This window comes from Echinops telfairi, unplaced genomic scaffold (assembly GCF_000313985.2).
Source record: "Echinops telfairi isolate 266 unplaced genomic scaffold, ASM31398v2 ScPeMD7_70;HRSCAF=299, whole genome shotgun sequence".
Taxonomy (NCBI): domain Eukaryota; kingdom Metazoa; phylum Chordata; class Mammalia; order Afrosoricida; family Tenrecidae; genus Echinops; species Echinops telfairi.
Window position 1 is genome coordinate 6,669,340 of NW_022103968.1, and position 15,066 is coordinate 6,684,405.

At 52.6% G+C, this 15,066-nt stretch overlaps 1 protein-coding gene across 1 annotated transcript in view; it reads left to right on the forward strand.

Moving 5' to 3' along the window:
* Window positions 1–1,283: 1,283 nt before the first annotated feature.
* The window catches only part of CHST15 (carbohydrate sulfotransferase 15), a 28,414-nt gene continuing 14,631 nt past the window's right edge, over window positions 1,284–15,066 (forward strand). Inside the window, exons 1-4 of the mRNA XM_004701247.2 lie at window positions 1,284–2,308; window positions 3,108–3,447; window positions 5,720–5,866; window positions 10,679–10,835. Of these exons, the coding sequence (XP_004701304.1) occupies window positions 1,763–2,308; window positions 3,108–3,447; window positions 5,720–5,866; window positions 10,679–10,835 (1,190 nt within the window). The 5' untranslated portion in view covers window positions 1,284–1,762. The remainder of the gene's footprint in view (window positions 2,309–3,107; window positions 3,448–5,719; window positions 5,867–10,678; window positions 10,836–15,066) is intronic.

A 15,066-nucleotide genomic window follows, 5' to 3' on the forward strand; every position in this document is an offset into this window, starting at 1 on the left:
AAGAAAATCACTCTGATAAGGGTTATATGAGAGGGTGTGTGCCTGTGTGTGTGTGTGTGTAGTGGTCTGCCTACTTAAGGTAATTTTTAAGCAATGAAGGAAAATAATATGTTGGATCTCCCATCTCTTTGACTCAACTCCAAATGTCCTTGGCACTCACCAACAGTAAAAATTAGAACAGTGGTAAAAGTTAACGATGCTATTACAGTTAATGTCACTGCCATTTTTGTGGTGCTTGATGCGAGTCAGGGATGATGCAAACTCTGTACATGCATTTCCTCTAGCTTTGGGGGTGAGGAAACAGCTCAGAGAGGTTATGAGCCTTGCCCAATGTCACACAGCAAGTCTAGTGGTGGTCTGCTGCTCTTAGGAACTAAGTAGGTCTCCTTTGCACTCATCGATTGCTCTTTTTACAGCATTTCCCCCTCCCCACAGATAAGGCGTCTCTGGGATAACCACAGGCTCCTTTTCATGGAGCTTTAAGAATCGTGTCTTGCCCAGGGTGAGGAAAATGAAAAATGATTTCCGGGGTTGGAACGTTATGTTACTCAGAGGAGGCTTCCATATTGGATTTAATTGCTTCATAACTTCAAGTCAAATGGTGTTTCACATGATTGTTCGGGTTTCATTAACGCTTCCTTCTGAAACTGATCACAAAGGTTCGCTGTGGGTGTAAGATCATGGGCGCTGTCGGGAGGGAGAAAAGCCCTTTCTCTGCAGGCTTCTGTCCAGCCTCCTCCTTGTTACCCATCGGATTTCTCGTTGATTGAAACGTGCTGGTCATTCACTTCACCCCTCAAATTAATCTCCTGTATGGAGCTGAGAGGGATTGCATACTCCTGGGGCAGGGATCTGATGCCATAAATGGAAAAAGGCCAGCGGTGCCAGTGGGGAAAGACACTGGGCCAGTTGCGGTGGAGCCGATGCCCCAAGTCCTGCAGCATCACACTGCCCTCCATCTGTATGTTGGTCGTGGCTGCGAGTCTTTGGAAGCGGATAGTCAGACCTTTCTTCCAAGGTGCCTCTGGGTGACTTCCAGCCACCAAGCTTTCACTTAGCAGCCGAGCTCTGCACAGTGTGCACTGCCTGGCAGCGTTGTTAGGGGGCGTTGGCATTAAAAGTGCAATGGTGTCAAAGCAGAGGTATCTCTCGGGGTGCTGGTGTTTGGCTCAGGACCCGAAACCTCTCGCCTTCTCCTTATGCATTGCCACCACTTGGAAGATGGCCCTCGGGTAATTGCTGTTGTACTAAAACGTCTCTCTCTCTCTCTGTAGATCATCTGAGATTTGAACCTTTTTGATCCCAACAAAGAGGAAGCATTCCAAAGGCTCCAGAGATGTAAAAGAAGGAGTCTGTCTGGGCAGCTCCCTAGGTGGAAGTCAACCCATTGGTCCATGGGACAACAATGAGAGCTTCCAACCGCTGCTGGCTTGCCCTGCCCTCCAGTGATACTTCCTCCACATTCCTTTGTGCCATGGGAAAAACCTGACGGGCAGGCAGTCCTCCCGACTGAGCGACTTTCCCTCCCAGTCCAGGGACTTTGCATGGACCTGACCATTGGCCCATCTTTGTGTGGTCTCTCAGAGCTGAAGGGCGTTGGCTTCTGCTTATTTCCTCCTTTGTTTGGGGTACATGTGCCTTCTGAGCATCGTGTGTAATTATCCCAAGACGTCCATCACTTCCCCGCATCCTTGGCGAGGCATCTGGACTTGCTGGGGGCCTCGCCCATGGCCCACTAAGCCATCAGTCAGAGGGCATTAACATGAGGCACTGCATCAATTGCTGCATACAGTTGTTACCTGACGAGGCACGCACACAGCGACTTGGCTGCCAAGGAGGCCCCCATCCCAGCCACCAGGCGTGCCCCGCGTGCAAAGGAGAAAACAAGATTCTATTCCGAGTGGACAGTAAGCAGATGAACTTGCTTGCTGTTCTTGAAGTGAGGACGGAAGGGAATGAGAGCTGGGGCGGGTTTCTGCGCTTCAAGAAGGGGAAGCGATGTAGCCTGGTGTTCGTGCTGGTTATTATGACCTTGGTGATGGCCTCCTACATCCTCTCGGGAGTCCGCCAGGAGCTCCTGATCCCATCCCCTTTCCATTATGAGGGCTTCCCCAGCAGCCCCGGCATAATGGACGGCGAAGGCGCGGGTGACCCGAAAGAGCACCACCATCAGCCCTCAGTCAATAATCTCTCCTACGTGAAGGATTACCCAAGCATCCAGTTAATTATCAACAGCATCACAGCCAGGATCGCCTTCACCAGCAGACAGCGCCCCCGTCTGGAAGACCTCAAGAAGCAGGAGTTGCATGTGAGTAGGCGTGTGCCGGGCATTTGTAAAGCATGGGCGCCTCCTCTGAGAACATTTAGAGTGCAACAAGGATACTCCGACCCCCTTACTAACCAGAGGGCATGGGGAGAGCGCTCTTCTGTTATGGGGTACCCAAACGGAGGCAGGCTGGCTAGCCAGCCTGGCACAGCTAGGCATGTTCAAGGGCTGCCTGCTCATAACTGCATTCCAGAACTGCTCCCTTGAAGGATGGCCATGGCGCTTAATGGTGCTTTTGCCGATCATTGTCATTTGGAGTTTTAAAATTGGGTTCCATTTGATTTCCTCTTTCTGTTTTGCCCTAATTAGTATTTTTGCCTCTAATGGCCATTTAAATATCCAGCAAGTAAAAAGATTCCAGCTGTTTAATTTAATTAGACTGTTCTCTCTGTCTCTCTCTGTGTGTGTGTAAGATAAGTCACAGTGGAATGGGAAGTAGACATAACAAATACACAAGCCATCTCAACAATCCCTCTATGTACATCCAGGCAACACGGTTTACAGCCTTCAAGTTGTACAGCCGTCCTCGCACCTTTTCCACGTCCACGGTCAAACGGATTTTGATTAAACTTTTTTATCTTCCTTCTCTCCCAAGATTTATTTTCATTTGGGGGAGAGGGAAGAGTCGCTGGTTAATTTAGCTTTATCTAGCATCAGATCAAACGATGCTCTGGCTTTGAGCACGGTCATAAACATCAGGGCAGGTTCCCATTGTGGTTAGAACGCGGTCACTAATTTTCGGATTTCTTTCGCCTCGCCCGCTCTTCTCCATTTCGTGCAGATGTTCTCCGTCATCCCCAGTAAGTTTCTCCCGAACAGTAAGAGCCCCTGCTGGTACGAGGAGTTCTCAGGCAGAAACACCACCGACCCATACCTGACCAACTCCTACGTGCTCTACTCCAGAAGGTTCCGCTCTACCTTCGATGCCCTGCGCAAGGCCTTTTGGGGCCACCTGTCGCACGCCCACGGCAAGCACTTCCGCCTGCGATGCCTGCCCCATTTCTACATCATCGGGCAGCCCAAGTGCGGCACCACCGACCTCTACGACCGCCTGCGGCTGCACCCGGAAGTCAAGTTTTCCGCCATCAAGGAGCCGCACTGGTGGACCCGGAAGCGGTTTGGTAAGTGATGGCCACTTCCGGCGGAAGTGTGGGCTGTTTCCGGCGGAAGTGAGTCTCAACAGATGAACGAAGTGGGGGAATCGCATGCTTCACGAAGCTTCCTGTCAACCTACTCTTACAATGGACGTTTGGAGGTCGGTGGGTGGGAGAGCAGCAGGTTGCCAGCCACTGTGCTCCGTCTGAGGCCACTGTTCTGTAAAGGTCAGGCAGACAGGATGAGAAAGCATCCCAAGAGGCTGAGATATGTCATGGTTCCCCTGGGAAAGTTGTCAAGGCCCCACAGGTAGTTGGTAAAGGTAAAGGTCCCACAGGTAAAGATCCAGCAGAGGCTGAGCCCCTACTCCCGACCACCAGCAAGCATTCAGTAGGTGCCCACTGTGCGCAGGGCAGAGGCAGGGCACAATAACCGCTGCCCTTCCTGCCCATTCCCTAGGACAAGACACGACATCATCCTGCAGGGCAGGGTGCCCTTTCAGAGGCCGCCCCCCTGGGAGAGACAGGCTAGAAGGGCAGCTCTGTGGGGCAGTCTTTCAGCTCCCTGCTTCTTAGTGCAAGGGGCGGTCGTGTGGATGGCTTCACCAGCCTGCCCCACAAGGTAGAAGTCCAAGTCCAAGGGAGGTCATTTGGGAGGACCCTGGGCCCCAGAGCCCCCTCCCTGCAACCTGGTTCTGCCTCACCCCTGTCTCGTCGCCAGGCATCTGGGATCATTGTTTCCTCTCCTTGACCTTTCTCTTCTGCCAGGAGATGATTGGTCACCCAGAACAGATGACCAATGACCGATTTGAGCCAGAGGCGAGCTGCCCCGAGGGCGTTCCCCATTGGACGGTCTCAGGTGGTCCAGAAAGGCAACGTAAAAGCTCCTTAATAGAACCACAGTGTAGACCAGCTCCTCGTGTGTCTCCCGGTGGCTGAGATCCGTTTGATGTCCACTGTGGGGAGAAGTGCCATGGCAAGGTTTCTTTTGTGGCTCAGAAGAAACTGTCGGCTGAGTTGCCTTTGCCAGAAGCGCTTGATCTCACTCCTGCTGTAGAAGACTCTCCCCTGGAAGGTTTTCTGTTTTTCCTTAATGCAAACCAGGGAGGAGAGGAACAGGGCGTGCCTCTGAATCTAGTCTCTCTAGTCACCTCTGTCCGACCCTGAGTCATGGGCATGCTCCGTTTTCCCTCCACCTTGGCTGGCTCTGGTGCGCTTTGAGTAAGCTTGAGAGTAAAACGGACCCATTTTTAAGGCCAGATGGACACTTTGGCTCGGACCAGGCAGACGGCTGGCGAATTCACCCCAATAATCACCCAGGAAATGGCCTAGTCCCCTTACTGTTCGGACACATGGGCAGCTGTCCAATAGACCTGCAGGAAGATGCAGGTGGGGCCCTGATGAAGAAGGGACCCTTCTGGTCAGCCATCTTCTGCCCCTTGTCCTTGTCCATACTGAATATCTTGGATGACACTTCCGCTTGGCCATTGGAGGGTCTTCACTTAGTGCACTTCTTGATGAGCCTCAACTCCCCAGACCTCTCTGGTATATACAATGAAATGTCGGCAAAAGAGAACTCAGCCATTCGCTCTTGCTTTCTGGGTCCTGTTAAACCTTCTTTGACAGGGTGCAGTCTTAGCACTTCCCTCTCCACTATTCTGGGGGGGCATAATTGACTTTCCTTCTCGGATTTCTACCTGGCACGGGTTCTGGTTTGCCAGGCCCTCCCGTAATTCTTGAGTAGGTGTCTCACCCTTCAAACTACAGGTGGAATCCACCAGCTGAAAGATTTATCACCTCAGCAACCCGAGGGAGCCGTTCTCCGTTGCCCCATGGGGTCCCTGTGCGTCTGAATCAACTCAGCCACTGTGGGTTTGTGCCCTTTGGTCACTGGTCCCCAAACGGTTGTTGGTCCAAAGCCATCCTGCAGCTCCAGGGAAGACAGGCCTGGTGGTCTGTGTCTGTGGAGATGACAGCAAAGGGGAGCGGGTGGGGTTAGGGGGTGGAGATTATAGCCGAGAAAGCCACACATGGCAGTCTCACGCTTAACACATGCGGTTGCCGGGAGTCAGAATTGATATAAGACAGCACCAACCCAGTTTCATGGTATTGCCATCCTCCACTTAGAACCTTTATTGATTAAAATTAAGTAGTTGGTTTTCAGATGCCATGCCCCAGCTGACCTTTCTCTGTTGTGTCCGGGCCTTTGGGACTTCCCGACCTCTTGTCACTCCAGGAGGCCACGCCCTGCATGGGGACACTTCAAATGCCACTCATTCCAGCCTATTGGTTTTCCTAGGAATCGTCCGTCTGAGAGACGGGCTTCGGGACCGCTACCCGGTGGAAGATTACCTGGACCTCTTTGACCTGGCCGCACACCAGATTCACCAGGGGCTGCAGGCCAGCGTTGTGAAGGAGCAGAGCAAGATGAACAAGATCATCATTGGTATGTGTCCTGAGGAGCTCCTGTCAGGGTGGGGCAGCCTTCTCAGGGCCCCCACTCCAGGGCCAGGCACACCCTGGCTCTGTTTCACCTGCAGAACATTGGCTTAACTGCTTACAGACAGCATCTGTCCAGTGTCTAGGGCCCCAACTGGCTGCCCATGTAATCCCTGCCCCAAATAGTCAGTCGTTAGGACAACTTGCCCCAAACAGAAATGCTTAGCTTTCCTAATTGCCTGGAGATCCTAGCACCGCTGCTAAGGTGTTTTTTTCCCCTCTTTTGTGTTGTTTTTTGTCTGTTTTTTTCAAGTTGCCAGGCTTTCCCCTTTTTGTTTAAATTGAGCAATGAACACTTGACTTTTCACGATCTAGGAAGCTGAGTGAGCCCGGATGGAGGATCATACATGCGACAAACTGGTTAGCCAGCAGCTTGATGCCTGGGGCTTTTGTCAATCCTGGTGGTTGCAACCCGAGGGAGCTTTGGGAAGACCCAGTCCCAAAACATCATCTGTGACTACTTGCCATTTTAAAAAGCCGCGCCTTTGCCAACTTAATGTATTAGACATTCAAAACGAGGTTGTTAGGTTTCTACGAAGTTTTTAAAATTATAGCAGTGTCACGTTAAAATGCGTGTGTGTGTGTGTGTGTGTGTGTGTGTGTGTGTGTGTATTCTTTTATTGGATTCGGCTTAAAAGAAGATGTTGATTTCACTTATTTCTTTCTTAATGAGGTCAATAAAATCATTCTGCTTAAATTGGTCACCTGAGAAAGTGACTCATTCCTTTTTAATTGTCCTCGAGCCTAATCAGAAGGCCCAGTGGTGTAGTGGGTTGCACATTGGGTTAGTAACCACATGGTCAGCAGTTGGAACCCACCAGCCGCCCTGAGGGAGGAAGATGAGACTTTCTGCTCCTGGGAAGATTCAGAGCCTCGGAGCCCCCTAAGGGCAGGTCTGTCTTATAGGGGCCTTAGGAGTCAGCATTGTCATGATGACTATGAGTTGTTGGGAGAGCCAGGGTTCAGAACTCCCAAGTGAATGAGTTCGGGGCAGGCCTGCATTCCTAAGTCCAGACTGATGAATTCAGGCACCAGATGATGTCATGCCTCTGCCCCCAGTATGGACTGACTCATCGCAGTTTCCTGCAGCTGGGGGTCCAAACACCACCGGCCCTAAGTTTAATTAGTATTTGACTGTGGTCTCTTCCCTCTGAGCCTCTGGGACAATGGCATGTTTTTATGACAAAGCTGAAACTCGCCTCCTAGGGGGAGGAGACTGCCTGCCCCCGTGAAGATTGAGGGTCTGCGCAACCCGCAGGGGCCGCAGCCCTCTGCTTGGTCGGGTCAGCCAGTGTCAGTGAGAATCGACTCGGTGGTGGTGAGGTTTGCCAGAGGACCTCCAAATGGAGACAAGATAAGACATGACAAGAGGAAGCCTTGGTTTGTTTTCAGCTACTAACGGGCAGGTTGACAGTTTGGACCCACCCAGGGACTCTGATGGAGAACGATCTGGTGATTTGCTTTTGAAAAGATTCGATTCCCAGCACCCCCCAGCCAGTCCTGACTTATAGCAACAGTATGGGACACACTCCATCTGCCGCAAAGCTTTCATAGCCTGTGGTCTCTACCGGAACGGAGGGCCACCACCTGCTTCTGCAGTTCGGCTGGTGGGTTCATCACATGGACCTGCTACTGAGCACCCAAGTGCTTTAACCACTGTGCCACCAGTGCTTCTCTCATCGAGATGAAAGCCCAGGAAGCCTTATGGGGCAGTTCTGCTCCGCCACAGGGGGTCATGGGAGTGGAGGTCAAATCCATCACACCAGGCCCACCACCAGATTAAAGAGTCAAGGAAAGAGCAAGATCACTACATTTACCTTTACCAACCCCATGGGGAGTCCGATCGACTCGACGGCAGTGAGTTGAGTTGATCAGACCGGATGCTAAGGTTCCTGAGTGGTGCAGTGGGTTTCAGTATTACGGGGCTAACTGATAGGTCAGCAGTTTGAACCTAGCAGCCTGCGCATGACAGCAAAATGAGGCAGTCTGCGCTCACAGACTCACAGCCTTAACACCCTGTTGTTGCTGTGGTGCTACTCCATTCTGGTGGGCTGCTAGGAGTTAAGAGTGGGGAGTGGGGAGCACAGAGTTTGATGATGTGTGGTGGCCTCACCCTGGATAGGCTGCACGGAGAGCTGGTCTCTACCCCGCCACCTGTGCCACCAGGCAGGACTGCACTGTGGCAGAGCAGTCCTGGCATTTGTGAGCTAGCTCAGGGTGCTCATCTGTAGGATGGACCATTGGCCCAGGTCGGTCCCACACCCCTCCTTGCCCTGACAGTGTGATCCAGTGGGGTTCCCACTTCCTCAGTCTACATCAGCGTGGGCCCGAGTCAGGAGGGACTTCCCTCAATGGTCTGCGCGAACAGCTGGAGCCACACAGGAGGTTGGCTCCAATGCCAGACTCTACGGGGCTGGCGCTCCAGGCATATTGAGAGGCTCCTGAGTCTACTCCCGTGGCACCCTGCCCTGTGACAGCACCCTCTAGTGGTGTTGGAAATACTTGTGTGGTCTGTCTTCCTCTTGATGGTCCGGTGCAGGGAGGGAAGGTCCACGTCCGTCTTGTTTCACTCGTATATTCTCAATGTTGAGCCCAGTGCCTGACACATATCAGATAACACCTAAGAATTACCTAGGTGGGTTTATGGATAGATGGGAAAATAGATAGATGGGTGGACGGATGGATGGGTGGATGGGTGATGGCAGTAGATGGACGGGTTGGTGAGTGAGAAACGGATGAAGAGATAGATGGGCGGGTGGGTGGCTGGATGGCTGGATGAATGGCTGGGTAGGTGGATGGAGGGGTGGAAGGCTGAATGGACAGGTGGATGAAAAGTACTTCTGTGGTTGTAGAATCAGTTCTTTTTTGAGATTTGACAGGTGGTATGCAATTCACATTTAGACACTTTCCTTTTGTAGTTCTGTATTCACTGTGAATGGAACGCTCAAAGGACTTCTGATTGACTGTCTTTTCTGTACCCCAGAGCCTTTCTCTCAAAAAGACTGGAGCAGAAGCTCACCTGGGTGCAATTGCATCCAGCAGGATAACTAGGACTTGCCAGCTTCCTGCAGTATTTCCATGGCCCTGCCACTGATCAAAGACACGTAGTCTTCTGGCTCCATTTCCCCTGAATAAGGGGCTTCGCGATGTCACATTGTCCCATGTAAGATGTCAGGGAAGCAGCATGTAATTGATGGATTGGTTTGCTTTTTGTCTTAAATCTCAGGTGGCTGCCCTGAAAATGAACGAGGGAGCGGGTGCAGTCGTCTGGGAAAGTTTGGCACTGTTGAGAATGTCTTTGTCTTGACCTTTCTCCCCCAGCCTCGATGGCGTGGTTAAAGTTTTCACCCCTCAGTCCTAAGAGCATCATAAAACAGGGGCTCACACTGTGTCAGGAACCCTGGTGGTATAGTGGTTATGCGTTACCCACAAGGTCAGCAGCTCAAAACCACCAGCTGCTCTTCTTGAGAAAGACGAGGCTTTCTACTCCTGTGAACAGTGACAACCACTGAGACTCATGGGAGCAGTTTTACCCTGTCCTAAAGGGTTGCTTTGCATCAGCATCAACTCGATGGCAGTGTGTTTTTCAGGGAGAACTGTGTCCCTGTCTTCCCAGTCAGCACTGGTGAAGTGCCAGCTGCATGCAGGATGATAGGATAGGAGCCCATGTAGGGTGATAGGTGGATAATAGACAAGTAGGTGGTTGTGTGGGGCAGGTGATGGGTTATAGGCAGGTGATGGGGCAGGTGATAATGTAGGTGATGTGTGAGGTGATAAGCAGTTATGAAATCTGATAGTTGGGTGATCGATAAAGTAGTTGGCTGTGGGCGGATGGGTTAGGCCATAGGTTGCCAAACTTATCTGGCCTACAGCACCCTTTTTCAGGGGGAGAAGAAAAAGACTTACACCCCGGCAATTTAAAACACTTGTACCATCGCCCCTAAGCCAGGACACAAACTCACTGCCATCAAGTCCGGCCTACCTCATCGTGGCCCTATAGCAGAGGAGAATTGCCCGGTGGGTTTCAGAGACTGCCCCTCTCCGGGAGCAGAAAGTGGATGGTGGTCTCCAACTGCTGAGCTGGCAGTTAGCAGGCCGTTGAGTTCGCCACTACACCCCCTTAGCTCCTAATCCGGTGGAGGTGTCTGCTTTTAAAGCACCCCCTGGATCATTCCAGCCCACCTCCCAGGGGGGGCGGTGTTGCCTGTTCTGGGAGACACTGGGTTAGCAAAATGTGACCTCAGATTCTGAGGTGGGGTCTCCGTGAACCTTGGGTCCTTCCCTCTCTGCCGCTCTCACGGGGCCTGTGACTCACTGACTGTCTGCCTATTGTGGTTTCAAGGAAAGTCCCGGTCCCTAAAGAAGGCCACTTCCCTGCCTTTCAGCCCTGACCGTTCTGAAGAAGCCATGCACTGCTCTCTGTTCTTGGTGGGCCCGCAGAATGGCTGCCCCCAAAGCTGCGTGCCCCGCCCCCAAAGTGAATTTGTGCAACAGAAGCCTGATGCTGGGACAGTTGTCGTGCACAGCCAAGAGGGGGAGTGGGGACCAGGAACATTGGTATATGGAGAGGGCCTTGATTTCCAGATGGGGTGGGGCCGGGGGGTGGTGGGGCGGGGGGCACCACTCTCCTCTGTGGAGTCCCATCTGTCAGGGTTGAATGACGGACTCGGGGCCACAGTACCCTACAGGACACTCTGTCCTGGGCCCTCGGTGGGCCCCGTGCTGCACGGTCACTCACGTGTAATGCTTCCATCTCCAGGGGAGGCCAGCGCGTCCACCATGTGGGATAACAACGCGTGGACCTTCTTCTACGAGAACAGCACAGACGGCGAGCCGCCCTTCCTGATCCAGGACTTCATCCACGCCCTCCAGCCCCACACCAAGCTGGTCGTCATGCTCAGGGACCCCGTGGAGCGGTGAGTCTGCAGGGCTGGCAGCCAAGGCCCTGCTTGTGCACGCACTCTTCATACTCCCGCCCCAGCGTGTCTCTGAGACTTAGACCGAGCCAGTTTATTACTGTGGGTGCCTGGAAACAAAGGGATCCCCTACCCACCCACCCAAAGGAGAGCGGTGAAATGGTCTTCTGGCTGTGGTCAGTTGTTAGTGACCCTGACAGGACAGGAAGGTGGGCCCATCACAGGGCAGACTCCTAGACACAGCTTAGATTTTCCCCAAGGAAAAAGGAATGGAAAAAAGTACATAATACATATACATCTGGCTATCTATCTCTATCTCTATCTGTCTGTCTGTCTGTCTATCTATCTATCTATCTATCTATCTATCTATCTATCTATCTATCTATCTATCTATCTATCTATCTATCTATCTATCTATGTTTAAATCTATGTAACTTCAAAATCTCCACATTCACCTTGTTTGAATGTACAGCTCGGGGGCATTATGACCACACCCACCGAGGTGTGTAACCATCACCCCGTCTGTTGCCAATCAACCCAAACTGAAGCCCAGTGCCCTCAGCGGGAGCCCCCGTGCCCGCTGTCCCTGGTGGGCACTCATACACACTATGTTTTTTTCACGTCTAGATACTGCCTAGAAGTGGGCTCAGACTGTGAGACTGAAAAAAATCATATTCAGCCCATAGTAAAGATGGATTGAGGTTGATTGCATCCAGGAGTTGCGAGTTGAGGTGACCAGAGAGTCCAGCTAGAGGAGAACTGTGAAGCTCTCTTCCCAGGGCTTCCTGGCCTTGCTGTGGGAGGAAGCTCTGGGCTCGGGAAGGGTTTTCATATCCGTCTGTCTGGAAGCCCTGGGAACCGTGTTACTGATGTACTGGAAACATGCTCGGCTGCTACTCTGACCCTCAGAGATTGCTTCGTGGAGACTGAATGAATTTTCCCCAAGAGGATCTGGGCCATTGTTTGTCCCAAAGGTGCCTTTTAGGAGTCAGGACTTCCAAGGCTCAAGGGGACACCCGAGGGCAATGGCCTAAGCAGGGCGGGTCACTTCACCTGACTGGAAAGCCAGATTCTGGATTTGAGGGGAATGAGGGTTTTCTCAATGCACCCTTGTCCCTCTGTGTCTGCCTCGGCTTGCACCGATGCGTGATGGCTTCAAGGTGCCCATGTTGAAGGGAAAGGCCATTTTGGAGAGCAGTCAGTCTTCTCCACACAGCAAGGTCTGTGCTCCGCCCCCCCTTCTCTCTTTTTAAATAAGCCAACTTAACTTGCAGTGTCACTGCTATTTCTTATGTAAATATTATTCTCAGGGCAATCCTCGGTGTGTTTAAACAAATTGCTGGATGTTTTCTTAGCCATTGTGACCTTTGGCCTTTGGCCTCTGGTGAATTTGACCTGAGGACCTGGGAGGGGGCTTCCTCCTCTGGGTGTAGGCAGGACTTGCAAACCCGTGTGTGTATGTGTGTGTGTGTGTGTGTGTGTATGTATGTGCACGCGTGCGTGTGCATGTGCGTGCGGGCTTTAAGTAGTTGGGCTCTCTGTCTCTTTCACCTTAGCACCTCTGTACCCTTGTCAGTGCCCGGGTACTGCTTTGTCTTAACAGTCAGGGCTTGCCCAGAGTGGAGAGCACAGCAGCAGGATCTTGAACAGAGGCAGCTGGCCAGTGCCCAGCGCCGTCGTCATTGATGATGCCTGCTGGGATTCATGATGCCTGCTGGGACTGTAGACTCTTAGGGGAAATAATTTCATCTGGTGCTCCCCCCGCCCCGTCCCCCATCAGATATGGCCCAGTCTGTCCCAGCATCCTCCAAGACTCGAGAAAGCCCTTCAGCCCTGTGGGAAAATTCTTCCTTACTTCAAGTCCATGTTTGGTTTCGGGGAGCACTCACTGGTCCCATTGCGCCCCTGTACACCAGGGTCTGAGCCTCTCAGAGCCTGTCTGACCCCCAGACAGGGACCAGCCCTGCATGTCTTTTTCTCTGAGTTTAACCCCCGGCCCATTCCTTTTTCCATGGCCTGCTTCTCTGGCCCCACCTACTTGCCACTTGTCGAAATAACAGTACATGTTGGTTGTGGTATTTTAGCTAGCTCAGTGGGAAGCCATCAGGAGCATTCCATTATCTTTCCATTCTGTTTTTCCACGAAGTTTTGGAAGTGCCCTCTCATGAGACAAAGGGAAAAATTGCTTACACTCTCCCACTTAGAGTTAACTCTGTATATTGTGGTGTGTTTTCTTGTGGATGTTTTGTTGTCCCCCCCCTCCCCCCCATGTAGGTGAGCTCAATGAGCAGGTTAGTGTGTGTGTGTGTGTGTGTGTGTGTGTGTGTGTGTGTACATGAACACTAGTGAGCTTGTGTGATAGCAGAGAACTGCTGTGGGAGTCTGGTTTTAGGTTTGCTTCTTTCCTTCAACATTGTGGACCCCAAATGTTGTGCTTTAAGGTCACCCTGGCCGCTTGTTCCAAAATTGGAATCTGTGTGCACACCCCTTCCTGGAGTTCTCAGACTGGGTCTCACCCCCCTCTTCAGATGCTGTCCCAGACCCCATTAAAGCAGATAACTTCTGCTGGCTTTGGGGGCCACTCCCACTGGCCCAGCCCCCCTCTGCCTTCTGTGTGTCTCCAGCCTCTGGAATCCTTTCTTCCCTCTGATTCCAGCCAGTGCTGGCCTTGGGGCAGCTCCCACCCGAGCCTGGAGGTTCCCATGCACTTGGAGGCCAGAACTTGGCGCTTTCCAACCCACGTGGGCAGCTGACACAGAGCAGTGTCGCTCTCGTGCAGACAGCCTTACATACCGGTCTGCCTCAGAAGGACAGGCCAGCACCTGGGCTGGCCCCTCACCACCCACTAAGGTGTTTTTACAGCTGCTTGGCCCCCGATCCCAAGCTGCACTTGGCAGGAACATTCTTTCTCTTGTCTGCCCCAGCCGTTGGTCCTCCACCAGCTTGGTGTTAGTCGGGAAACCGGCCCCCGGGCCAAGCTGGAGAACCTGCTGTGCAGAGAGAAGGCAGGGGCATCATCGTCTTGCCGGTCGGCTTCCCCAGGGCGTGTGTTTCTTCCTGGAGTTCTGTCCCTGCTTCTCAGGACACGAGCACACGAAGGGGACTTGGTGCAGGGTGCGCAAAGGTCCAGACGCCTGCGCCAGAGCTGGGCCCAGCCACCGTGGACTGACCTTGGCTCTGATGTGGTAACCCAAGAGGTCACAGCGACTCTTCGTCTGAGAACAATGCTTTATTTACCCTCGGAACGGAAAGTGAGCCTTTCTTGCCTTCCTGGCCTTCAACTTGGCCGAAATCGCCCCTCACTTGCGAGTTGCTGAGCCTCGCCACCTTGGCAGACAGTGCGTGACGAAGGAGACCCAGGCCTCTGGGGCTCACACTTTGTCAGACAAAGTGCCTTGCCTCTGTGGTGACAAACTGGGTGGCACTGAGGCAGAGGAGGGTGGCTGACCTGGTCATTTCTCTTTCAGCTTGTTGTATGAAGCTGACGTGGGTGTGGAAGCTGGCAATTGTGCTGCTGGTGCGTCCAATCCCTGCAGGGGCCCCAGGGAGGCCAGGTTTCAGTGGAGCATCCAGACTAAGACAGACTAGGAAGGAAGGCTGGTGAACGACGTAGCCACCAAACCCCCTTGAATCACACAGAGCAGAGCTTTGTCTGACTTGCACGTTTGAGACCCGCAATCAGAGGGATCTGTTGTTGGAGGGCAAGTCACTGGAGGAGGCCACCTCATGTGGGGAAGTAGAGGGTCAGAGAGGCAAGGAGTCTCTCCTGAGGGAGTGGATGGGCACAATGGCCACCGTGATGGCCTTGAACACCCACGATTGTGAGGCTGACGCAGGACCCAGCACTGCTCCGTTCTGTTACATGCATGGTCTCTATACGCCATCCTGGACGAATGACCGCCAGCTGGGCGTGGATGCCGTCAGCCGGGGTCTTGTTGAGGACATGCCTCCTTTTGCTGCCCCTCCACTTCACCAAGCATGACGTCCTGCCCAGAACCGGTCCCTCTTATTAATATGTCCGAAGCAGATGAGCCCAAGTCTCCCCATCCCCACGTCTAAGAAATATCCTGGCTATATTTCTTCCAAGACAGAGGAAGTCTTAGAAGTCTGTAGTACTTTCAATATTATTCTCCAGCGCCATAATTCACACACATTGATTCTTCTTTCATCTTCCTTATTCAGTGCCATCGTGTGTGTGTGTGTGTGTGTGTGTGTGTGTGTGTGTGTGTGT